Source organism: Pollicipes pollicipes, unplaced genomic scaffold (genome assembly GCF_011947565.3).
Source record: "Pollicipes pollicipes isolate AB1234 unplaced genomic scaffold, Ppol_2.1 Scaffold_4002;HRSCAF=4701_pilon_pilon_pilon, whole genome shotgun sequence".
NCBI classification, from domain to species: domain Eukaryota; kingdom Metazoa; phylum Arthropoda; class Thecostraca; order Pollicipedomorpha; family Pollicipedidae; genus Pollicipes; species Pollicipes pollicipes.
The window spans coordinates 12,520,498-12,545,719 of NW_023596420.1; the positions used below are offsets into that span (position 1 = coordinate 12,520,498).

At 53.4% G+C, this 25,222-nt stretch overlaps 1 protein-coding gene across 1 annotated transcript in view; it reads right to left on the reverse strand.

Moving 5' to 3' along the window:
* Positions 1-14,609, reverse strand: part of LOC119094107 (uncharacterized) — a 28,637-nt gene extending 14,028 nt beyond the window's left edge. The window contains exons 1-2 of the mRNA XM_037217183.1: positions 14,484-14,609; positions 3,430-3,676 (exon numbers count right to left, since the gene is read on the reverse strand). Of these exons, the coding sequence (XP_037073078.1) occupies positions 3,430-3,676; positions 14,484-14,519 (283 nt within the window). The 5' untranslated portion in view covers positions 14,520-14,609. The remainder of the gene's footprint in view (positions 1-3,429; positions 3,677-14,483) is intronic.
* Between the last annotated feature and the right edge of the window lie 10,613 nt (positions 14,610-25,222).

Here is a 25,222-nt window from a genome sequence, read left to right on the forward strand (position 1 = left end):
CGGGCCATCTGTTTGCCTCCACCCCCCCCCCCCCCGAATGGTGAGCATGCAGGCTGTGGTCGACCCTCCACCGCCGGACCCACTTACCCCAATGTAATTTGATGAAAATTAACCCCGTCCGTGTGCGACGGCACGGCAAATCTCCAGTTGGGCACGTAATTGAGACAAAATCGTTAAAAATAAGGACCGCGCTAACGCTAAGGTGATATAATAGCAGCGTGTACAGGTAAGCCGTAGTCGAATGTGGCTGTTTTTTGGCCCTGGGTCGATTATGAGCGGAGCGTTTTGCGGTTTCTCGAGTGCGCTGAAATAGAGCAATTAACTAAGTGGCAAACTCCGCAAAGGGGCCACAACCGTACCTGATATAACCGACACGTTGCCCAGCCGAGTGGCTGCTTTCATATCGCCCGCAGCCAGCGAACATCGATCTGGGCTCCCACCAGATGTTCACCACGGGCGTATTCCGCTATTCCGAGTTATCGGACGCGTTCAAAAAGCCTAACAACTTCTGAGGTGCCTGCTGGTGGGAAAACAAGCCCACCGTTTTGTTAATTATCAACACGATTTCTTTCTTTGAATTGGGGAGTCAGTTTGGTGTGACAGATGGTGTTCGTTTCAGCAGTAGAAATAACGAAACACCATTAGAACAGGCTGCAGGCGACAAAGCACAAGCTTACGAACACCCCAGACTTTGGTTTTTTCTCCCCTGTCCTTGAAGTTCTCTGGTGAAATTATTGGTCCCTACCGTGACAACACTGGCCCCGCCATTGCTCCCTACCGTGACAACATTGGCCCCGTCATTGCTCCCTACCGTGACAACATTGGCCCCGCCATTGGTCCCCACCGAAACAACATTGGCCCCACCACTGACTTTTTTGCGAACATTTCCTATCGTTTTGGCGTTCTCGTAGTTCAATGCCACAGCTAAAGAAAGCTCTGCCACCCCTGGATGCTTCTAACTCTCTGCTGACACCCTCCGTCTTTCTCCAGAGCTCCTCATAACCTGAACATCATCTTTCTGCTGAGCCGCAAACATCGGCCGCATCGCCTCCAAACGCCACGACCAGGGCGGCAACCTTGCGTAATTTCTACCGGCGAGACGACGCCCAGCGCGACGCGTGACAAGCGAGGTGTCGGCGCATACATGATGATGCTTATGCACCCCTGGGCGATTCATTGACGGGCGTTGGCACCGCCTCCTGCCCCGCCGCCGCAGGTGCATACCGGGCTCGCCCCGCGCGCCGGCTGGCCGCCAGACGGCGCCGCGCTCGCCGCTCGACCTCCGGCGCCCCGCCCGCGCACCTCGGTAACAGCCGGGCGGCCGATGGAGATGTTCATAATGGGAACAAACAGGACCCGGTCGAGTCGGCAGTTACCTCATTGACCTCTGACCCGGCCAGTCACGTGACCAGCGGATAATGCCGGCCCGAACCAGAGTGGCCCGTTTGCTGCGCTGTCAATAAATTCACCCAACAATGGGGGGGGGGGAGACAGCTGCCCCAAAGCAGGTGGACGCGAAGCGGCAGCCGATGCTTGTCAGACGAGGTCAGTGGTCACCAGACAGGGTCAGGTGTCATCACATTGGGTTATTTGTCACCAGGCGGGGTCGGTGGTCCCCAGACATGTTCGATAGTCACCAGACGTGTTCGGTAGTCACAAGACGTGTTCGGTAGTCACCAGACGGGTCAGTGGTCACCAGGCGTCTTCGGCAGTCACCAGGCGGGGTCAGGGGTCACCAGGCCGACGGTGATAACCAGGAGTGAGGACCGCTCGAGGCGCTACCCTTGGCCTCAGACATAGCCGAGTGTGACAGCGGCGCGCGGGCTCCAACCGAATACATTGCCTCTGTCATTTGGCATGTTTTCCGCCGACTGCGACGACGGTTGCTGAGATGCTAATACGGAAGGAAAGCTAACAGCATCTACAAGTATAATGGTGTCGTGAGCTGGCACAGCCGCCACTGGTCCGCCTGGGGCGGCTGTTGACAATCCGTTTCCGTTCAACGCCAGCCCGCCGTTGCTGCATTCGCCAGTTGGTGCGTTCAGGGCGGCGGGCAGATGAAGTGGGGGTAATCAAAACACTAAGTTAATTGAGGCGGGCATATTGTGCAGACTTCTCCCCTCCAGGGCCTGCGGGGCGGCGTTTTGTTGCCGCGCCGTTGCCGTGGTAACCGGTGAGACCAGCGCGCCTGTTTGGCTTCCGTGTGCTGCGGTGTATTGATAGAGGCCAGAGTGCTTGTCAGAAGTGCGGATGCTGCAGCGGCGCGTGGCACGGCAGAGCGCTCGCTTCCAGAGTGAGAGACAGCACTAAAACGCAGCTCAGACAGATCGAAAAAGCCTACAGTGCACCTGAAAAAGGCCGTGATGCCTTTCGTGTGATGAGTTGGGGATGACAGAATTCACACGTCAAAAAATACTATTGTCAAGTAATACGTTATCAAGCAGCATTTACATCTCAAGTGCAGCCGTAGTGTACATAGACCTGGAAACGAGATGGACACAGAGTCGTCTACCAACTTCCCAGAAGCCCGGGCAGGAGGCTTTTGATTCCGCCTCCACGGATGAAACCGCGCTTAAACGAATCCCGCCACAAATTGCAAAGATTGCTGAGCTGCTGCCCTCGCTATGGCACAATCTACAGGCTCCGATGTTCTTCTCCGGTAGCTACGCACGCGGATTCAGTTTGACCGCGCCGCAATACGTGACCTCTGACCAGCTGACCCCGGGTCCGGTGGCACGCTCGCCCGCGCGCCGCGGCACCACCGTCGGAATAGTCGGTCGCGAGTCGCCGGCGGCACCCGGGTACAAGTGCGCCCTCTCATCAGCTAACAACGTTTGCGGCCGCTAATACACCCAATCAGAGGTCTCCTCATCCCGGGCATCTCAATTACCCGCATTTCACGCTCAATAGACGACCGTGGCCGCGCCAGAAAACAAGGGCAGCTCGCATGTGTGCCTGTTTACAGGGCGGGCGAGGAGCGGCGACCGGTCCAGCCCGGGTCGCGGGGCGGGGGACCCTGCCGCGGCAGCCGCGGCATCGGACCCACCCGACCCGCCGGCCTCCCCCGCCCCCCGCTGCCAGCACGGTGATCCTACTTGGCGGAGTCGGGGAGGGCAGGGCGCTGTCGATAGCGACGCGCCAGTTCGTCAGTCGCCGACGCCGACGATATCGCTGACGGGCGGGAACGGACAGACAGGGGAGCGGGGCTGTCACGCGGGGGTAACCACGACAGCGAACCCCGACGCGCCGTACGGGGTGAAGGGCACAAGGCGTGCGGCGATCGTCTTCAGCGTCAGGAGAGCACAGCGTTATCATCAGCACAGACCAAAGGGGCGTGGACCACAATCACCTCACACACACTCCTGGCCGCCGCCTGAGGCTGTAGCCGCAGACTGGCGGAGCCGCCGCGGGCCGACTTCGGTCGCTCACCTCCGCCCACGAGTAGCAGCGAGTCGTTGTGCGCCCAGTTGCAGAGGAGGCACTCGCCGCTGCCCTGGTGCAGCCGTTGCACGTACTCCTCCATGAATTCTGGCACGGGCGGCGGCGGCACCAGACGCAGGAAGTCGGGCGGCGGCTCCAGCTCGCCGCAGCCCAACTCGCCGCCGCAGCTCAGCTCCAGCTCCTCCATGACGTCAGCGGCCGCGCCCAGCGCCGCGCACAGCCATGCGACGGGCACCTGCAGCGGGAGAACGACGGGCCGTCAGGGGCGGCCATGTTGCGTCCGGCGTGACGCCACGAGCCGAGCCAGTTCGCGGCGTGACCCAGTCCAGAGCGGGTGGACGAACGCTGTCGCGGCTCTGCATCGCGCCGCGCGTCCCGACTGATTACGGCTCTCATCGCTCACCCGCCTGGTCTGTGATGACAAGAGCGAACAGGGTGCAGCGCTGTCCGCGGCGCGCAACTGCCGCCGCTCGCTTCCTATAGCCGCACGTAACACGAGCTCTACCTACGGTGTGCCTCCCTCATGAAGAGCTTAACACTATCTGATTGGCGGACACACTCGGCGGCGGATTCGTTGAAGACCGGCAGCTCCGAGCTCAAGTGGTTTAACAGGCGAGCGTTCGCCGCCCGCCGCGCCGCCTCGTCGCCTAAAGAGCCGCCCATAAAGATATCCATCGGAGGCCGGTACCTGCGCCCTGCGCCGCAGAACGAAACCGAACGTGATCAGAAGGCGGCCGTGGTATCGGCTTCATCTGGGACCTAATAGTCTTTTCATTAACTGGCTGATGGTGAGATAAGTCCGGCGTTGCTCGGCGCGGTCGGCGCGGGCCGCGCCGACCCAGGTCCCATCTGAAGGCGTCCGAGCGTCCATCAACAGCTCTCGGAGGCGATCACGCCCGACGCCGCGCCGATAACGCCTCAGGGGCCGTGTCGGTAATGCGTTTAGAGGCGCGGCGGACACTGGCGCGGGGCGCGGCTGTCAGTCAGAGGCGGGCCGGGCCGCGTCACAATCGCCGCCGCGCCGCCGCCGCCGCCGCGGAAAATGGAGAGCTGTTTGATCGGCGGCGACGTGCTGCGTCGACCCGGTGAGCTTTCGAAACTGGCCCTTTTCGGAGCTCTGTACCAATTTAGGTTAAAAGGGAGCCTTGAAGCCTTGTCAAAGCCTACTTTGCGTGACGGATGGGAGGAGTGGCCGACTTGGGCTTGTGCAGACGCCGTGTCACGCGGGCCCTGTATTATCAGACTCAGGCTCGTGCAGCCGCCGTATCACGAGGACCCCGCGTTATCAGACTTAGGCTCGTGCAGACGCCGTATCACGAGGGCCCCGCGTTATCAGACTTGGGCTTGTGCAGACGCCGTGTCACGAGGGCCCCGTATTATCAGACTCAGGCTCGTGCAGACGCCGTATCACGAGGGCTCCGCGTTATCAGACTTAGGCTCGTGCAGACGCCGTGTCACGAGGGCCCCGTATTATCAGACTCAGGCTCGTGCAGACGCCGTATCACGAGGGCTCCGCGTTATCAGACTTAGGCTCGTGCAGACGCCGTGTCACGAGGGCCCCGTATTATCAGACTTAGGCTCGTGCAGACGCCGTATCACGAGGACCCCGCGTTATCAGACTTAGGCTCGTGCAGACGCCGTATCACGAGGACCCCGCGTTATCAGACTTAGGCTCGTGCAGACGCCGTATCACGAGGACCCCGCGTTATCAGACTTAGGCTCGTGCAGACGCCGTATCACGAGGACCCCGCGTTATCAGACTTAGGCTCGTGCAGACGCCGTATCACGAGGCCCCCGTATTATCAGACTTAGGCTCGTGCAGACGCCGTATCACGAGGCCCCCGTATTATCAGACTTAAGCTTGTGCAGACGCCGTATCACGAGGGCTTCGTGTAATTCGAGGGTTCACTGAGTCAGGCTTCGCCAGTCACAAACACGACATTGAGCCGGGTTAGGCTAATCAGAACGTGATTCCATACCATTTCAATTTCGCGGAAGATCCCAATGAAGCAGTCTCATAGGTACAAACATCCCATTGAGCCAACCTCGTGTAATCCGTTTTTGGGATGCTACTGCCGATACTGACGCTTACAGAACGTTTCTCAGGCATGACCATCTTAACTCCAAAACTGCACAGAATGTTCCAACAAGTCCACCGGCCTCGGGTCTCTTCCACCCAAGAAAAAAGGCACAACGCCGCAATGCATATACGCAATCCTTTTTCATTGTAACTCCGTTGCAAATCAGCACCAACTGGCTCCTGTGGCACGTGACAATACCAGTGCCAAAGTGCGAACACCTGTTATACATCTGATCTGTCAAACAATGGGCATCACACATCGCTGCAAAAACGCACCGTTTCCACGAACGCCAGGCAATCAATGTTACTCGCCGCGAAAATCCTTCCCCGTCCAAAAGGCTGAGAACGGCTTTCCTTATATGGTTGTAAAGTCCGACAGGCCCGCACAACCTCGCCAAGGGATTTCTCACCACCATCTCCGGGGATTCAGGGCTCCTGGACCGTCTAAATTGGCATGCTATAAAAACGGTCCCCCGGCAAATTGAGTTACATTCGAATTGAATTCCGCCCTTTGGGTACGGATATAAAATTAGAACTCGGTAACAAAACGCGCCCCATTGCTCAAGTCACTCGACAGGGATGCAGGGCGGAGGCAACAAAATTGGCTTTCCGTGGCCCTTGACGAAGAATGCGTGGTGGAACACCCGGGGAATGCTGCGCAGGTTCAGGTCCGAACTCACGGGCTTGGGTTCTGCACGGGCACTCAAACCCTCTGACCCGCAGAAAACCCAAAATCATGGCGTCAGCGTCACCTATGCACTGGTGATGCAATGTATCATTATAATCGCAGCTTACAGCCTTAAATCAAAGTTATCACGCGCTGACGCCGCCCATGCGTGCATCCATTCACACCGTCTCAAATGTTTCCGAGGGAACGCCGGCGAACAGTGAATTCTGAGCCATGTTTGACTTCCGACAATTGGACTCGGAAAGTTTTGCTCTCAGAGTCGGTCTGATTTATCAATTTGCTGAAGTTTCCACTTCAGGAGGTGACTGAATTTGCGGCAGTGCATGAAGGGAAAATTTGGCAGCAATCAGCGTAACCCAGTTAGGGCGATGGGCCGGTGTGATTGCAGGAACTGCCGGTGCGAGCTCCCCGACGTCAGCACAGTAGCACTCTGATGCGAATTACAGCTGACTCGGCATATCCGGCAGTCGACCGCCATCGATTTAGGACGAAGGCTGGTAAACAGCACTATTGTTCCCCAGTTTTCTGGTAGCACGCAGAGCTGAGTGGCAGTACACAAAGGCTTAATGGGTACTGCTGGGCACAGCTGGTGCACTGGCAGCAGTCGCAGCATCGGGTCGGTGCCGCAGCCCGGCACGTTCTCCGCGCCACGCACGCCGCGCCACTGTAAAGGGCTGAGGCGGATGGCTGAGATGCGCTCGGCTCCATGGCTGAGTCGCGCTCGGCTGCCATGGCTGAGTCGCGCTCGGCTGCCATGGCCGAGACGCACACGGCTGCCATGGGCTTACGCCGGATCGTGTAGCTTGCAGTTCCCATGCTCTGAACCTTCCGCGGCTCCGTGGTCCCCGGCGGGTAACTGCTCCCACATTGGGACGACGTACTCCTGCCGTCGCTGATGTCCATCTCAGAAGCGCATCTCATCTGTGTTAGGGATAAATTTGTTTCGAAGTTTCTCTGAGTTGGTACATGCGTCCGTGAAGGTGTTCTTGACGCCATCGGCATTCTGAGATAAAAGGCAAGCACTAATGAGCCTTTTTGAATATTTTCTTCATCAGCATCCCCATAGCTTTTATTTCATCATACACGAACGAAACTCGATGAGATCGGATGCAAGTTAGGCAATATAGGTCCGCTTCTAGACCCAGATCAGGTAACCGGTCTCGGACGCTGTCGCTGGCGGAATCGCCCGCGTCATGGGATGCCGCACTCAGCTCGCACGTGATAAAACACCCCTGACCTCCAGGTCACGCCCCGCCCGCGGCGGGTCGGCCGCGTCCCACGCGGGGCGAGCAGCTGCTGCCGGACAGGACCGACGGCGCGGCACTGCACCAGTCACGCCGGCCGATCGGTCACCGGCCAGCAGGGGCGCGAGGACAGGCGCCGGCGCCGGCCGCACGACCTCGCCGCCCTGCCACTGATCCTGATCGGCCACGGCTTCACGGGCGCGGCACGCAGCCGGGGCTCGAGACACGACGCCGTCGGCGCGCTCTGCTCCGGGGTGTGCTGACTTATGGTCCGGTTGGCACGGGCGTTTCAAAGGTCACGCAGAGTGAAGGAGAAGGCCATATCGATGCTATCGGTTGCTGCTCTCTATCCTGGAGGCGAATATGTGCTCAAGTGATGCCTGCCCAGTACGTGCAAAGCCGGGAAGTCGGCAGGGCACCAAATTAGTGAAGTCTAAATGCGCGGCATCGCGCGCAGGAAACGTACTCATAGTTGAGTCAGAAGTCGAACAGCGAGAACAAACTCTCACGGCGCCGTTTTATAGTCGCTGATGTAACATAGTTTTGAGCGGCGTGCGATATAACGGCGATCCGGCATTCACAGCCAGCTAGGGTCACACTTGTCATTCCACCGGAGCCGCGGTTGTTGCGGCGGCCTCCGTCACCTACACGCGGGTGTGTGCATTTCCGCAGCGGCGCGAGGCGGCGCAGTTGGCCCCCTCCCCGCCCCGTCCCCGGCTGCTCTTTACCGCGGCCCGAGTGTCTGCCTGGCTTCAGGAGAGGGGCCGTAAAACCTGAGAGCACAGTGCCCGCAGGGAGGTGGGGATTAAGCCAGCTCCAGCGCGCTACGGCGGCGTTTTAAGTTAGCACCGAGCCGAGGCTGGGAAAATTCAATCGCCCAGGGACAGGCCCCTCGCCGGGAGAGCGCGCAGTGGGACATTTATGTGCCGCGTTCGAACTTGCGAGGAGCTGTACGTCAGGCGCGGAGCACGAACCTGGGCCAGTGAGGGGCGCTGGCTGCCGGGGAGCTGGGGCGCTGGCTGCCTGCGGATGCCAACGCCGAGAGGTGCTGCCTTAAAGTGCGGAGACAAGCAAAGAGATGAGTGCCGTGAATGGTAGACATGGAAACCAAACGGAGGAGTGTTCTGCTGTGATTTAAAACTTGAGGCATGAAACATTCATCTAGGTTTCGAGACGTAAATGGAATGGCTTTTATCCTCCACACCGGCTTTTTTGTCTCGTCTATGGACCGTTTTTTTGTCCATTCAAAAATGGGTGCACCCGACCGCTAGCACAATCCCAGATTTGCTTCGGGAACAAAACTGTCCTGTTCGTCTTTTCACTGCGCGGCTCACTTCGAAATGGCTTTATTTGGACAGTCAGTCCACGCTGAGGATCTCCACGCTGTGAAGGAATTGGCTCAGAATTTGCATAAGCCGGGAGATTTTCTAGAAGCCGGGCCTGGTGTGGGATGGCCGCAGTTTGTTTGCGGCGATCCGCCGGGTGCAGACGCCGCTGTCGGTCTTCACCGACCGTACTCAATGGACGGTGGCCTGCCGCTGGCTGCGGGCCGGCCGGGCCCCATTCTGCTCTCCGTCTGCGGCCCGACGGGCTCTGAATGACGCTCTGCGAGCGACCCCACCGACGCAACAGGAACGGCGAATGCGTGGCGTTGAGTGAATGCAGCATAGCGATGAGGTTGACTGGGAGCGATGCACTAGTGTCACACGTGAGCTGACTGGAGATGACATCACGGAGAGGGCGGCACACATTGTCTGGCTTGGTCCTGACCTCGGCTGGGGTGAGATTGTGACGCCGGCCTTGACCCTGGATCGGAAGGCTCAATCAGAGGCGAGACGGATCCGAGACGGATCCGAGGCGGATCCGACGCGAATCCGATCGGTGGGACGCTCAGGAGCCAGGATAAATGGCTTTCAGAGCGCAAAAACCACACGAGTCCTCACGAACGCCCGAGGAATGGGAGCCACCAGGATCAGACGATTTCATAATTTAACGGTTGATACATAATTCGGATTCACTTGAATAATCAACCATCTGCCTACACAGAAAGGGCTAGCAATCGTTTACGTAAAGCCGGCTCCCGCGAGAGCTGGCTATGAAGTTGGCCGCCTTGAATATGAACAGCAGGGTGAGCTGGGAATTGCGATGGCATAGTGGCTTCAAGCGGCATTTAATGCTCCGCCTAACCGCGTGGCTGGGCTTCCCATTCGGCCATCATTTGAATGATTGAGCACGGGCGCTATGAGCGTCTTGTTTCTCAGCGCTGGAATGCTCGAATGCGACAAAACCCCAGTGAGAACCATCCACCCAGCCGCGACATGCCCAGAATATAATGCGACAAAGCGAGCGAGAAAATTTAACGAAGCCGCCCGCCGGCCAAAATGTCTGGAATTCGGGTGCCGCGCCCGCGGATCTCCTCCCGATGGAAGACCTTAATTAAGAAGTACACTTGTCCCATCACCAGCGACATGCCTCCGTTTAAGATTGTCCGGATGGTTTCTGAGCGGATGAATATTTGGGGAGTTTTTATTCGGTTGACAGCGCCGGCTAACCGCGATATGCTCCCCTGCCTGGAGCGGGTGCCTCGTTACTCCCGAGCACGTACGTCGGGGCAGCGCTGCAGCCCGCAGCCCAGATGGCGCTGTCGTCGCCCCGGCCGCAGACGGGGCCGACACACGGCCAGCGCTGACGCCGGCGTTTACAGCGGCCTGTTGAGCACCTGGCACGCGCGAGCACACAAGAGCCTGTTTTTGAACACCCGGTGCGAGGCATTCTCCCTAATAAAGTTGTTGAGAGGGATCGGTTTGCCGGTGCTCGGCGGGGAGTCTGTGGCGGCGGTGGATTTTTTCATCAGCGGCCCAGCTGGGGTCGGAGGGTCGGGTCACGTGTTCGCTGGCCCTCCCCCCCCCCCCCCCAGCGGTGCCGTTTGACGCCCCAGCCGTTCCGCCGGTCTGCCCCGATCTGATAGCCGATACGGGCAGAAAGGCGCGGTATGCAGCCACGGATACGAACAGCGGTGTGAAGAGGTCACAAAAAGCCGCGCGTCGGTGATAAATGGCCCGCAATCTGATAAGGCCATCTGTGGACATATGCGGTGCGTTTGGGCGCCCGATGTCGCCGGCGATAAGGCGGCGGGTCGGGTTGGGGCGGGCGCCGCGCGGCCCGCTGAGCACACCAGCTGCCCCCCCCCCCCCCCGTCCTCACGCCCGTCTGTCCATAACACCCCGCGGGTCACAGACAGCCTCGCTGAGAGCTGCCCCGGCCGGGCAGGTGCCCGGGACAGCGAGACGATGAGCCGGAGCCGATCGTTATCGAGGTCTCATGCGCAGAGCCGACGCGGCGGGGCTTCCGCATCAGCTGCTCACCCGCCGGACAGCGCGCACATAGGGATGGTCCGATGGTCCGATGGTCTGAGCGGGGTGGGCCGGTAGGGACTGACGGGGCCAGGGACGGGCTGGCGCAGGGATGGACTGGGACGGGCACAGACCGGCGCAGGGATGTAACGAGGCAGGGATGGGCCGTGGCAGGGACAGACTGGAACAGGGGCGGGCAGGGACGGAAATAGACCAGGACAAATAGAATAGACAGAATAGACAGAGACAAAGCAGGGAGGGACATATCAGACAGGAACGGACCGCGAAGTAGGCAAAAGTGTGCGGACATGCTGGGCCAGCGGCGGACATGAGCAGAAACACTGTCGGGGCAGGGATGCACAGAACGTGAAAATACCAGGACAGGGACAGTATGTAAATGGACTGCCAATGGCAGCAGCACGCACGGCCTGGGACCGCAAACACAAGACCCGGACTGAACAGGGACATGCCGCGACGGGCAGTGTGGCGGGCATCATTCCTGGTTACAACAGCACCGCGGTGTGACACCATCCCACGCGGTCGGGACAGCCCCGCTGACCACAGGTCGTCCCGCCCCCGGCCGACACAGGTGTGGTGTCGAAGGCGTCCGGCGCACGGCACGCTAACGGCGCCGACGCGCCGGCCGACATAGGTGTGGTGTCGAAGGCGTCTGGCGCACGGCACGCTAAGGGCGCCGACGCGCCGGCCGCCCGACGGCCGCCCCGCAACTGCTGCGCTCATTTGCTCCAGGGCGCCGAACGCTGGATTATTAATGTGCCGGGACGCCGGGGCACGGGCGCGGCCGGACGGCCGCTACGGCGAACCGTTCGCGGCCCCTGTGTCGAGAGCGGCCGTGCACGTCAGCCGGCATGCATTATGCAGGGACGGAGGTGGCCGCGCGCCGCGCGCGCCACCCCGCCATTGCACGGCACTTTTTGCTGATTAGATTAGGAAATTAAATATGCGCTCTCGAGTTACGGTCGTGTTGAGTTCACGCGCGTTGCGTGACAACCTCCAATGAGGTGTGATGGAAAAACGCTGCAGGTTCTGGCAGGTGTGAAGGGAATGAAACATGAGACGTGCGAAATACACGGCACGAAAGCGCGACCTGATGAAAGTGCTCACCTGTTGCTAATTTGGGGCTGTGACTGAGCCACACGCAGCAACAGAACGGGGAGCTTCCGCGCTTGATGGCAGTTATTATTCGATTTCACGGTTTGGCAAGCGGCGTGGACTGAGCAAGAGACAGGAGGTTGAGCCGAAAGCCACGCTCGTCACGGAATGGTTCCAGTATCGGTTCTTGTAGCTTCTGACCAACGCAATGAAGTCGGCGAGGTGGTGGAAGCCTTAGGCGGGCCACATCCTTTGATTGCAGCAGACCCTCCCAGCCAGCACTGCTCAGGGTGCGTGTCCGGTATTAAGGCGGGCAGATTAGCCTTCCCAGCTGGGATGGCGCCTCGCCACTGGCTCATGTCTGCGTGGGGCCGAGGAAGTCACAATGCTTCCTGGGGCACGCTCCGGCATTCTATGGCCTCGATCGTCCATCTGGTGCACTTCCCATCTAAACACCAGGCACAGATTGAGAGCTACCTCGAAGAACTGGCAATCTTCGGCATTTGTGCTTCATTCTGGCTGTGGAGGTCTGGATACAGGTAGGAGTGCAACGTGACGAGACAATCTGGTGTGACAAAGCCGTCGAAATGGGCATTCTTCAAAGGTCAACCGTTGAAATTATGATAATTTTAATGAAAGCTGGCGCGGCCGCTGACACATCGGCCGTACGTAATTCCCGCCCATGGATGCAGGTTTATGAGAGAGCCGCACGCCATGCAAAGGGCTAATGCTGTTTAGAAGAAAGCTTCGTAGTGATGGTCTGCTGGGCGCCACCGTGCTGGTTGTGCTGTTACCATAACACGCCGCGGCACATGAGCGAGGATCATCACAGCAGACTTGATTTGACTTGATGACCGTTTCACCAGCACTGATCGACACACTGCTCTGTTTCCGTGGCAGTTTGCGAATGCCCTGTTCGTGAATGTCATTAGCCAGGATGGGGGGAGACGCGCAGCCAATAAGGCGATTTCAGGAACGCCACGTCAGCTGAAGGGGGCATACCGAGAACTCATCAGCGCGGAAAGTTCGAGCCTGCCCGACGCAATTTCCGGACCGCCTTTGCCATTGACCAAACAGAGACCTGAGTTTTCCAACTGCATATATCGCAAGGCAGCGCGTATAGTTCAGAGAGAACGCGCTTCGACCCGGCTCCAACCGAGGGTGTTACTTGACTCTCTGTGGGGAATCGGGGCTCCGTCCGAGGGTGCTACTTGACTCTCTTTGGGGAATCGGGGCTCCGTCCGAGGGTGTAACTTAACTCTCTGTGGGGAATCGGGGCTCCTGCCCGAGGGTGTTACTTAACTCTCTGTAGGGAATCTGGGCTCCGTCTGAGGGCAGTTACTTGACTCTCAGTGGGGAATCGGGGCCCCGTCTGAGGATGCTACTTGACTGTGGGGAATCGGGGCTCTGCCTGAGGGTGTTACTTGACTCTCTGTGGGGAATTACCCGAGGGTGTTACTCAACTCTCTATGGGGAGTCGGGGCTCCGCCAGAGGGTCTCACTCGACCCTCCGCGGGGATCGGTGCGGCTGTGGGGTTCGTTCAGCCGGCTCTGATCTAGAGGTCAGATAGACTGCGGGAGGTCAACCGTGGTGGAGACGCTGGCCGGAGGGTGCTACGATATCGGGGGGGGGGGGGGGGGGCAGGTCTAAAGGGATTCACCTAGCAAAACCGCTGGACGTTGGCATTTCCACACGGAATCCGTGATTAGAATGCCTTGCCGGTGTCAATTGTGGATCAAACCAGCCTGAACCAGACCAGACATCACACCGGCAGGGCCAAGGGGGGGGGGGATGGGGTGTGAGAGAGGACTGGCCAGAGCACAGCCCGATAGCCCAGGCAGGTCTGGGCGAGACAGGACGTGGCACAGCTCCAGGCTGGCACGGAAAGTATAGCCACTAGCGTCAGGCCATTTCCATTCAACTACACGCGCCATAGCCTGTTTCAAACTGAGCCAATTCCACCACAGGGCGGCGGTCTTGCTGTCGGGTCATCAAACTAACTGACCGAACGTGTTCGCTGGACGGTGCGCGTCTCCGCAGCTCCTGATTTGTCTAAGCCCCATGTTGTGCAGCCCTGGTCCCTGCGTGTTTCTGATGCAACTTGACAGCCTCTTCGCTGACGGCCGGGGTCGCGTGCTGAACCGCGGCCTCACAAACCCTTCAATACATGTATTCATCGCGCGGAAATGAATCACGCTGTACTTTGTCAACTGATTTCCGGTGCATGACTACAGATATATTAAATGCAGACGTTTTTCTCACCAATCATCTCAGTGCCCTATTTATGTTCAGTTCGCATCGATTGAGCGTGATGCAAATATAAATTTCAGCGAGTTAGCGCAATATTGTCCAATTGTTTCCTGTTTGTTGTCGACACGACCATGATTAAATGATTGATTTGATACATCACGGTTGAAGCAATAGAAAAGCAACTTCACACAGCTTGCACCTAAATGATGGCAGTGCACGGGCATGCCCGCATCTGTTCCCAGCCGTTTCGCATAGCACTGGCTTACGTCAAACCACTATCCCAGCAAATCCAAACGACACTACGGCGACTCACCAGGTAAGAGGTACTCCGTGTCCTTGAACATCGCATCACTCTGTCACACGTCTACGATCCCGGCATCGCGGCGCGTCCCGTGCGTCACTTCGCCACCAACTCGCGCGCGCTCCTCACCTCCGCCGAGACCGCGGCCGACTGCCGGGACATCCGTGTCGGGCTCGCGTCCGCCGGCCCGGGCGCCAGCTTGCGCTCGAGCTCTCTAGATGGCAGCACCGACAGGCAGGCTGCTTGAGTGCCGCTGCAGGTTATGGCGGAGACAAATTTATGAATGCTCGGCAATGTCAGCATGGCTCCAATCCGGCAGCTTGTGAGAATTATGGGACCTGGGCAAGAGGAGTGGGAGGCTCTTCTGATGAAGTATCGTCGACCTTCTCGACCTCCCGCCGCGTCGTCGTCTGAGGCTGAGAGTGGAGCGGGAGTGGATTATAGACTCGTCAATCCGACCCTCGTGTAGTACACCTGTTCCACACTCACAAACACATATTTGCGCTGAGGCGGCCATACCTTGCGAACAGTATCATTCGCAGCATAAGAAAAGCGTCAGTTGCTGTTCAGCGTTTATCCCAGTGTCTCCCATTCCTTTTCGCGAAATTTGACAGCGCTTATTCGTCACACCGAACGGTTTTCACGAAAAACAGAGGCTTCTTAGCTAACACTGGCATCTCTACCAGCCTGTTTAAAAGCGCATTATCGTTGAAGTTACTGAAATTGCTATTTAACGAGAAAGAGCAGATGCGAAAAATCGTTGGCACGAGTAAACTTCCCCTTATGTTAAGGGAATAACTACAGCATTATGCCACTGTGGAGTTCCACCAGAATCCTACCTTACCATACCTTAAGACATATAGTGGTGTTACAAGATCGCTGAGCCTCCAAAAGACACAGATAAGAATTGCAATGTACTTGAAAAATAGCTAGTCCCAAGGGGTTAGAGGGGATTAAGGAGCCGGATGTCAATTTAAGGAACATTATACGCCGCAGCACATGCCATATTTGACCTTCGGTTTGGCTTCCTGGCCTCTTGGGGGAGGAAACGGAATAAAAAGGGGATAATGACTTGAAATTATTGGGGGGATTTATCCGTAACTGAATTTTATTATGAGCGTCTCGGGACCAACACAGTGGACACTCGCAATGCTCGGACGTGTTTTTCACGTATGTAATCTAATGAAACATCAAGACGACGGCATTTATGTTATCACCAGTTGCATGTGTACGTGCCAGTGACTGATTAAACTTAAGTTGCATCAATACCAGTGTGACGGCAATTGGACAGTTCAGTGGCGTCAAGTTGGACCACTTGACAACTCAATTTCCGTCATTTCCAACATGCTTTCATAAACTGACAAGATGTTATATCATGAACTGATATTAGAACTGATATTATGTCATGCAAACATGGTTTCTATCTCGATCACTGAGACTCCAAATGAGAATGCAAAAGTCGGAGCATGCAAATACGTCTATGAAGCTTTTTACGCGAACACTAATGTCCTAAGTGTATCCAGCACGGCACCCCGGCAAAGAAAGGCAATGTGACAGAGCAGTACAAAAGAGAGATGACCTCAGTGGGACCAGTCTGGCCTGTCTCTAAAGCGTTTGCTGATAAACTTGGCAACTGACACTAAAACATTACCACCGTACAAATTCCGGTCGCACGTGAATTTTTCTAGCCTTCGCCTGCCTTTGATGTTATGTTTAATCTAGTTGCAACACCATGGAGTTGTGAAATAGTGGATTAGTGGAAGTCTTGGATTTCTACTGTTAACTAATATTGGTGAATCAGACTGGACTAGATCCTAAGAATGGAGGCCATCGCAGCTCTACCCTGTGTAAATCGCCACTAAAGGCATCCCTTATTCGTAGGTATAGGCTACGGTTCCTTGCCCTACGTTAGACGTGATAGCAGGGCAGGCTATTATCGAATTTTGCAGGCATCATATGACTGCATCTCATGCTGCCATAGTTCTACAAGATTAAGAGCCTGTACCAAGACTGCATCAAAATGCGATTCCTCTCAGTGTTTTGTTGGTTAGATACCACATAAACAATTATTTCTTGCTCACAAATCACTTAGCATTCCTTGGTGATTTGTATCGTCGTGAACGCACACAGTAAAACAGAGGTTTGGTCTGCAGTCCAAGAATAAGCAGCTGATTGCATGCTGTCAAGTTATAGCCATCATCTTAAAGTGACTTCTTGACATAAAATCGCATGGTGGGAAGCCAGCTGATTGCGAATCTGACAACTGACTGCACATAGCTCCAACGCGATATGGGTGGCAATCATAGTTGTCTTTAATGGCTGGAGGTATGGGTGTTTATGAGCCAATCTGGGAGATTGAAGCACTCTTGAGCCACGATCAGCTATTCAATGCGGTCACTTCGGAAAAAAATTATTTGCTGCGACGCTGCCAGCCATTGGAGCATGCAGATTGAGCTCTTGTGATGGCCGGCATTCTTTGATTGCTTGGCGATGTGGCTGGGAACGTTTTGTTGATAGGGAGTGCACCACCTGTTTTGCATCCCCACTCATAGTTGTATTAGACGCGTCTGATTTTCTCGGAAACACCAGTGTTCGCGAAATCCTTTGGGATGGCTCGGAATTTCGGTTTGAAGTTTCCACGCCCGCAGAATAGATTCGGTGAATTCCCTACTCGCCGTCGACCAAAATGAGTGCGTGATAAATTGCATGACTGCTTGAAGTAGTGTACCTAGAACAAACATCGATGCAAATATGAGGTCATTATGACGTGAATTCCACATTACGTCACACAATGCCTTTACTCTATCTCCCATGACGTTTAGTTAAGTCACTCTTCCCGAAAGTCACTTTTGTTTCGGGAAACATTGTTTACTTGGATGCTCAATTCGTTGCACGACTGTTCACAAAACAGGTATATTCCAGAGATATGCCGCACTGTCTAGTGACGCACATGTTCAAATATCCACCAATGCACGGCTCCCTAAATGGCTGACGCCGTCCGCTATGCCAATCACAAGCGTCCATTTCTACTGACGTCATTCATTCCCATTAATGGCAGCATGCACTCTGACCACCGTACTTCAGGTACACCAACAGCCGATTGTTCGTGATGGTAGGTGGTCTGTTCTCCGCATTATATAAATTTTCGTTCAAATGATAAATTTTGTTCACTCTCCTCGATAAGCCTTTCCCCATTTTTGCAGCCGTGTAGCTAAAACACTAGAGGACCTTGGGTCTCAAGAAGGACAGGGTTGTGAACAGTACCGAAAGATCCTCAAGATAGCTATTTCAGCTCAAGCCCCCATATCAATGTGGAGAACTTCTTTCAGTCTATTTTTCCAGCTTTTAGACGTAAGTTCAGCAACAAGAACAATTGCTCATAAACATACAGCATACAAGCAGCCTGTATGATGTGGTAGATGTGCCCCGCAGTATTGAAATGTGTCTGCGATTTGTCTATTCCACTCGATTGAAGAAAAATTAACTTTCCGCGTGACAACAAGTTGAAAAACCTGTGTATGCTGACGTCAGATAGCCTTGATGCTGACGAAGGAGAAACAAGCAGTCGCGCTGGTAAAAGTGTGGATGGGAATGTGCAGATCGCCACGAGCTTCGTGAGTGAAAATGCATCCATTGGTCTAGAGCGTCTTTAAGGATAGATGTCAGATCCCAGCAAGGGAGGAAGTAACGACTGGCATAACTGAGCAGTGCGCGCGAACGCACCGGCTAAAATTCACCGACATATCTCTAGACTCTCCGACCCATAGGTGCGCCAGAAATCGACGGAAAACGGCAGTTGTCACCCGAGCCAAAACCAGCCTCGAATGCAAGACCCCCTGCCCCACACCGAGGAAGAATGGCTCATGAAAACTGTGCATGCCGGACAAATCGTTCCACCCATATATTTGTGTTGCTTGCGACATCTTGGTCATATTTGTAGAAAATGGAGATTTCAGCAAATCCCTCGATCTCACTGGCTGCCCTTGCTTTTGAATGGCCTTGGATATGCATGACTGCCTTTCGGTTCGTATGAAACTGCTGCGGAGCATGTTGATTTGAGTGATACGGCTGTTAAAATCTAGGTTTTCTTTGTGCTTCGCCAAATGGGTATCCCTAAATGATTTCTTACATCTATTAGGTTGTTTTGTGCGCCAGCTGTGCACGTGGATTATGTGCCCGAATAAGAAAAGTGAAAAGAGAACCTATTTTTACGGGCCATTCATAAGTTACGTTGCGCATTTCTACCCAATTTTCAAACCTCTTACCCGGTTGCATGCTGGTTACGCTGGGCGAAAACCCCTTCCTCTGATTACGCCGTGTTAAAAGCATCCTCTCAAAAAGATGACGCTCGTTTGGACACTTACTGAGCCAAAAGTGTGCAACACAAGCCAGCGTGATGTTTGGCATGAGCAGAAGATCCGACCGTGATGTCTCAAAAGATTTGAAACAGGGGATGTTTATGTCAAAGTTGACATATAAGAGTCACTATGGCCCATTTCTTTTCTTGTTTTAAACATAATGTTACCAAGGCCTTTCTTGATTGATATATGAAGGCTCACGTACGCAGTTCAACTGTAATCATCTAAATAAGACACAAGAGTTTCTTGCAGTTACAACTCAGGGTGACTTCATGGTATCGATCCTCGCACCCTCCTTGTTACGTTTCGGTTGCGCTCTATCAAAACCTTCCTCCCCATGTTCATACGTAACGTAAGGTATGGATGGCTAGTGCGTTATTTCTAGCACTTTAGTATGCTGACAGATACATAAAAGGAAACATGTGGCGTCTTAATTCATGTAGTCTGTTTATATTCCATATGATTCCGTGTACTGACAGTGAAGCATGAAGGCACAGACTGTTAGGCGTTATGGTAATATCGATTTCATTTTGTCTATAAAGTAAAGAATAGCTGAGACCTTACCAAATTGAAGACATAGCCTTCCAATAAGACCACCTTCATCGGTTTAAATCAAGCATGCCTAAAGCTTTCTATTAATTGCTTTACAGGGTGCCATATCATGCATCTTGGCAGTTATTCCCTAGGTTTTATAATATGCAACCCAGCTTTCGACGACCGCCGATGACGCTGATATTGCATTGGGAGAATGGCATGACATCGATATGCAGCATTCTGATGTTCAAGCCATCTCTGTACCCCATTGCTTGCTACAAAACACATATATTTCGTGTAGCACACGCGTACACTCGTATATATATATATATATATATATATATATATATATATATATATATATGTGTGTGTGTGTGTGTGTGTGTGTGTGTGTGTGTGTGTGTGTGTGTGTGTGTGTGTGTGTGTGTGTGTGTGTGTGTGTGTGTGTGTGTGTGTGTGTGTGTGTGTGTGTGTGTGTGTGTGTGTGTGTGTGTGTGTGTGTGTGTGTGTGTGTGTGTGTGTGTGTGTGTGTGTGTGTGTGTGTGTGTGTGTGTGTGTGTGTGTGTGTGTGTGTGTGTGTGTGTTGCTGAAAGAACCAATGAAAAACGATACCCAGTATTGTTTCGCCCAAAGATCTAATGGGAACTAGGATTCAGAGTCATGTCTGGAAAGAATCGATAGGAACCAGCAGACAGAGTTTTGTTTTGCTGCAAGCACCAGCGGGAACCAGAGTTTAAGATTTGCTTTGTCGAAAGCGTCAGCGCGAACCGGGATCAAGGTTTGTACTTTTTTGAAAGAACCAGTGGGAACTAAGATCAAATGATTTGGTTTGTCCAGAGAGAACTAGTGGGAACAAGGATCCAGGGTTGTGCTGTGTCGAAGGAACTTATGGGAACCAAGACCCAATGTTGGCAAGCAGGCACATCTGCTCAGAGCATCACCGCATTACATTTTGAGGACTAGAAAACAATACATGAGAACTGCCGCTGATTCAAACCCGCGGCAACGGTGCATTCCATGCAGGTTTACCAGTCAGGTAAACTGGCAACACTATACCAAGCAAGTAAAAATGTCCGACTTCCGTGCGGCTGTGAGAATTGCATATGGGTGGTGTTAGCTTGCCGTCGCTAGAAATAGTACAATGGAGACTTAACGCTCACGTGCGAGAAATTCATCGAGTGAAAGCTCACATGGCATGCACATGCTAGTTTGGAATGCCTTGCGCTGGGGCGTAATGACCGAGTGGTTAACACCCTCCGCTCCCGCGTGGGGGGCCCGAATGAAAACCCAGTGGCACCATGGCCATAAGCGCTTTTATGACCTATGCGGTCGGTAGTATTCCACCCAAGCTTCTATGCTACGGACAGGGCAACGTGCATTACATTCCCTCTGTACAATCCAACTACAAAGTTCGTTGTGTCTCGTTGATTTCGTCGTTGCCTCTAAATACCTACGGTAAACCTGGATTGTCGTACTTAATTGCATTAATTCATCTGTCGCACGCCATCGAACCATGCGGAAGCAGTTTTGCCATTTCAACCCAATCCGATACATTGATTTTAGAAGCACCCAGAGGTGGGAAAACTTGCCGACTTGGAGGACACGGCCGGCAACAAAAATGTATATATTCACGCAAAGATTGGTGCCACACATGTTTTTGGACAGAAAATTTTGGCGGCGGCCAGGACGAAATTATATGGCACACCATGCAAAACTTAACATGAGGTTTCCATGCATGGATGTTATGCCTCCATGCTAATACATTTCGTCACACAACACCAGCAAACATCTCTGTAAAGACTCTTTACCGTACTCTACGGCACCATGGTATCTTTTCTAGGTCTTACTCCAATCCGGCGACAAAAATATCCCATGATTTTTTGTTGGTCGTCTGACTCGGTGACAGGTCGGCGACAAATCAGTGTATTTCCTATGGCCCGGCCGGTCGGCCGATTCGCTGTTTCTTAACAGCCGACCCTCAGTGTCCCGAGCTACACAGTGTAAAATGCTGAACAAAATAGATATGGGAATTCATCTGATTGATCGGAAGGCCATATTTCAATGTAGGGTTTAATTTTTGGTCTTGCTTACTTCGTTGGGAAGTGTCCTGTATAATCGTGGCGCGATTCAGCATCCCCTTTCTCAGCGACGAGAGTCATTGGCAGTTCAGGGTAAGTCGGCGGGATGATCTGACCAAGGCAGAAATTGATCTGTGATTATCTAAACCCCCTTTCCACGACACCGAAAAGGCTGTTGCACTGAGGCAGTCACAAGCGACCAGCCTTTTTCCCTTTGAAAGGAACCGCGGGTTTGATGCTGCAGTCTAATGACATTCCTCACAAGGGGGAAAACAGGCGATAATGGTTCTGAAATGCCAATTTATGCAATTTTTGCTTTTATCCTGATTGAGATTGGTTAAAGTCACGTAGATCTTCAAATCAGAGGTGTTCCTACTCTTCTATTCAGATCAGAGCTCCAAACCTCCCCTAAATTTGTGAAGAGGTGTGCAAATCTGGGAGAGATCCATATTTTGGGGTACATTGCATAATTTTTCACTATTCCAAAACCTGTCCTCAAAAACTATGCCACTGATTAATATGCAATTATTTCATCAATTTGCTTATAGCATGTAAACATTATTTACACTTCAACTTTTTGCTTACATGCGTCTTGGCTTCTGAAAATTTATATCATAGGTAATGATATGGGCCATGGGAAGACAATGAAAGTGAGGGGTGGGATGTTGTAGCAAGTGTAGGCAATGAGGATGGGATGCAGATTTCATTGCCGCCTCCCTCTTCGCCAAGAGTTTTACTTCAAATAGTAAGAGGTTTGATGGTGTTGTGGTTCAGCCGTCCTATGAGGTCAGTGAAAGGTTGGTATTTATTTGCCTCTGAGAACAATGTTGGCTATTTCCTGACGATAGCACCCTTACTGTAACAGAAAAGCTCTGGAAGCCATTTATTCTGCAGTGCTCATTCACGTGCACATTCTCTTTGTGCTTGGGGCATGGGATTGCGTAGACGCAAATATGGTATGTCTTATTATGTTTTTCCTTACATTGAAATGTAAAATTGTCCTGATGGAACCATTAGCACAATCACTGCAAGCGTAATCAACCAAAGGTGGTGAAGGCAGACAGCCTACCTTTTACGCAGCCTGCGCTGATAGTGGAAATCAGTATAGTTTGTGTGGTGTTGGCATAACGTTGGTGGTGGCAGGAGTGTCGATTTGTTATGCATGAATAGGGGGAGGTAGCAACCCATGGACCGTGGCCAATAAATAAGCCCCAGAGACAGTGGTTTTGTGTTAGAACGGTTTTTTTCTGATATTGTTTTTTAATTGTCCTGCTAGAAATATTGGTTGGCGGGGAGCAATCAGCATTTAGAGGGGTTTACCCAACATGCATGTTGGGTAGTGCCCCAAAAAATGATTTGAGTTGATACTCCTGTATTATACATGACAAACATTACAGATATCCTCAGGTTTGCAAGCGACTTGAGTTCAAAGGGCAATGGTGGCAAAACTATGTATGTAGCGATGTATGACATGACACGACACATGGACTATGTGTATAAACACACTTACGATTTTACAAATCATATGGAGTCTCACCTATTACGATTCACTCGATACATTTCCCAGTTTAGTCCAATTATTACAGGTATTTTGCGGAAATTTTTGAACAGGTATAAGCCAAGCTGTCGATCCGAGAACGTTTCCAGTTGCCATCCAGAATTCACCATGCCATAAATCCGCCTTCCTAACAAATAAAGAATTGTTTTGAGCCTGAGTACGGAAAACTAGATTCAAGGTGGTGATTTACACGAACATATCACATGTTTACCAAAGCTCCCATAGGACGCAAGCTATGGATGACACTAATGGCGCACAGAAATGCATTTACCTCTGTTTTATTTGAAACCTATTCTCTCCCCAATTGCATTTCATCGATGTCAATCTTCTCTAGCTAGTTACCTTTCTGTCTTTAACCATTCCGGTTGTACCAAACAATGCAAAAACATTCTGGGGTTCTAGTCCAATGCCATAAGTTCACCAGGCCGTCATGTTTAGATATTGATTCAGTGTTGGTGGCGCATCAATTACAATAGCTATTTGCGCCGCCCAGCACGTCTGTCCGCGTCAATAGTTCCGTAATCAGTAACGCTTCAAAATATTGATATGACATTTGACAAAACTATGACCCCACTTTAAGCATCAGATGGATTCGGCACGCTTGCCGTCCTCCGCCCCATTTGAAAGTCACAGCTGACTGCAGAATCACCATCCAAGACAAGCGTTCCATGCTACCAATGGACCAATTTCAATGCATAGAGAGTTTCTGTGGCAACCACTCAATAGCATCCTTTGCTTAGTGTTTCAGCGGTGACCTTCAAGTTGTCTGCGGCATGACGATGACAGACATGTGTATCATGATGAAGTATTAATTGGAAATGCTGTGCTCATTTTGAAAATTGCATGAACATGCAGAACTGAAGGCGCGTCATATGTAGGACTCCTTGACCCGACGCCTGTAATTTGCATTTTCGGGGCCGACATCACTGGCAAAGTGCGGCAACCACTGCTTGCGACTGGCACTTCATGACACCGGACAACACGCCGATTACTCAAGTGTCACGTGCCGTGCGTTAGTCCGCGCCGTGCCACCGAGAGCGGGTGATCCCCGTCAGTCACTGAAAGCCCGCCCCCCCCCCCCCCGTGCAGCCAGCTCCACGCGTCCAGAGCGGGGCTAGAAGGCCGGCCTGGCGCCGGCCGAGGACGGTACGCTGCAGAGATGCTCCGGCGACTTCAGTGGCGTCCGCTGCGATGCCGCCGGGCGCCGCCGCACAGTGCACTTAGCCGGGCCGGCCCGCTGTCAGGTGTCATTGCCGAGACGGGCTCGGTCGCCGGCGGCGAGCGCGAGATGTGCTCTGCAGAGGCGGCCGCTTGAGACGGGGAGCGAACCTCGCGGCCGGCTGAGATGCCGCCCGGCCCCCGCCAGCTGACGCTCTCACCAGGCCGGTGAGAAAGGCAGCCGCGCTGGGAGAGCGGCGGCGCAGGAACAAAGTGCTGAGAGAGGTTGCCTTTGTGTCCGTGTGATGTGCAGACGGTTCTACGTAGGTGGAAACATGATGTACTCAAAATTGTTCACTTGCACGTGGGTGACTTAGATAATTAGGCTATCGCAGCGGGGCCTAAGGCCACGACCTGAAGGCTGGAAGTCCACTGGATATAGACATTCGATTGAGTTGGAATAGCTGTCTAACACCTGGCTGATCTTTCTCAGACAAAGCACTCGATTTCTCCCGACATACGCCTGTCATCTCTACACGTCCCAGTCCACGGCGGTGCGCGGGACGTCAGCTGTGGACCGGCAACTGCAAGGCACGACTATTGCGACTGCTGTTCGATCTTAAGGCAAGCAATACATAATGATCCAGAGTCTAAAAATTGTAGCAAATGATGTCATTATCTATATGGTAGCACGTGATGTACAACGGCCCGCCTTTCTTCCGTTCGCTACGACGAAACGTCACACTGGGTTCGTGCTGTCGACTGCGTGCATACTGGTGTGCTTTGGTATGCTAGTTTTCTTACTTTGCAGCTGAAGTGTTGTGTAATTACACAACACGTGCATGCCTCATCATATAAGGTTGCATATAATCGCACAAAGTGCGTCTACATCATATCATAAGATATGTGTTCGCTGGTATAAGCTGCGCGTAGCGAGGTTTTGTTTAATTGCGCATAATGGAAGTTGCATAATGTTCTTCTGGTTAATACCGCATGCTCCTTTTGTCAAGCTTTCGCTCTTCTTGTTGTCATCTGTCTGCAGAGTTTTGTCCACGTGGGGAGAGG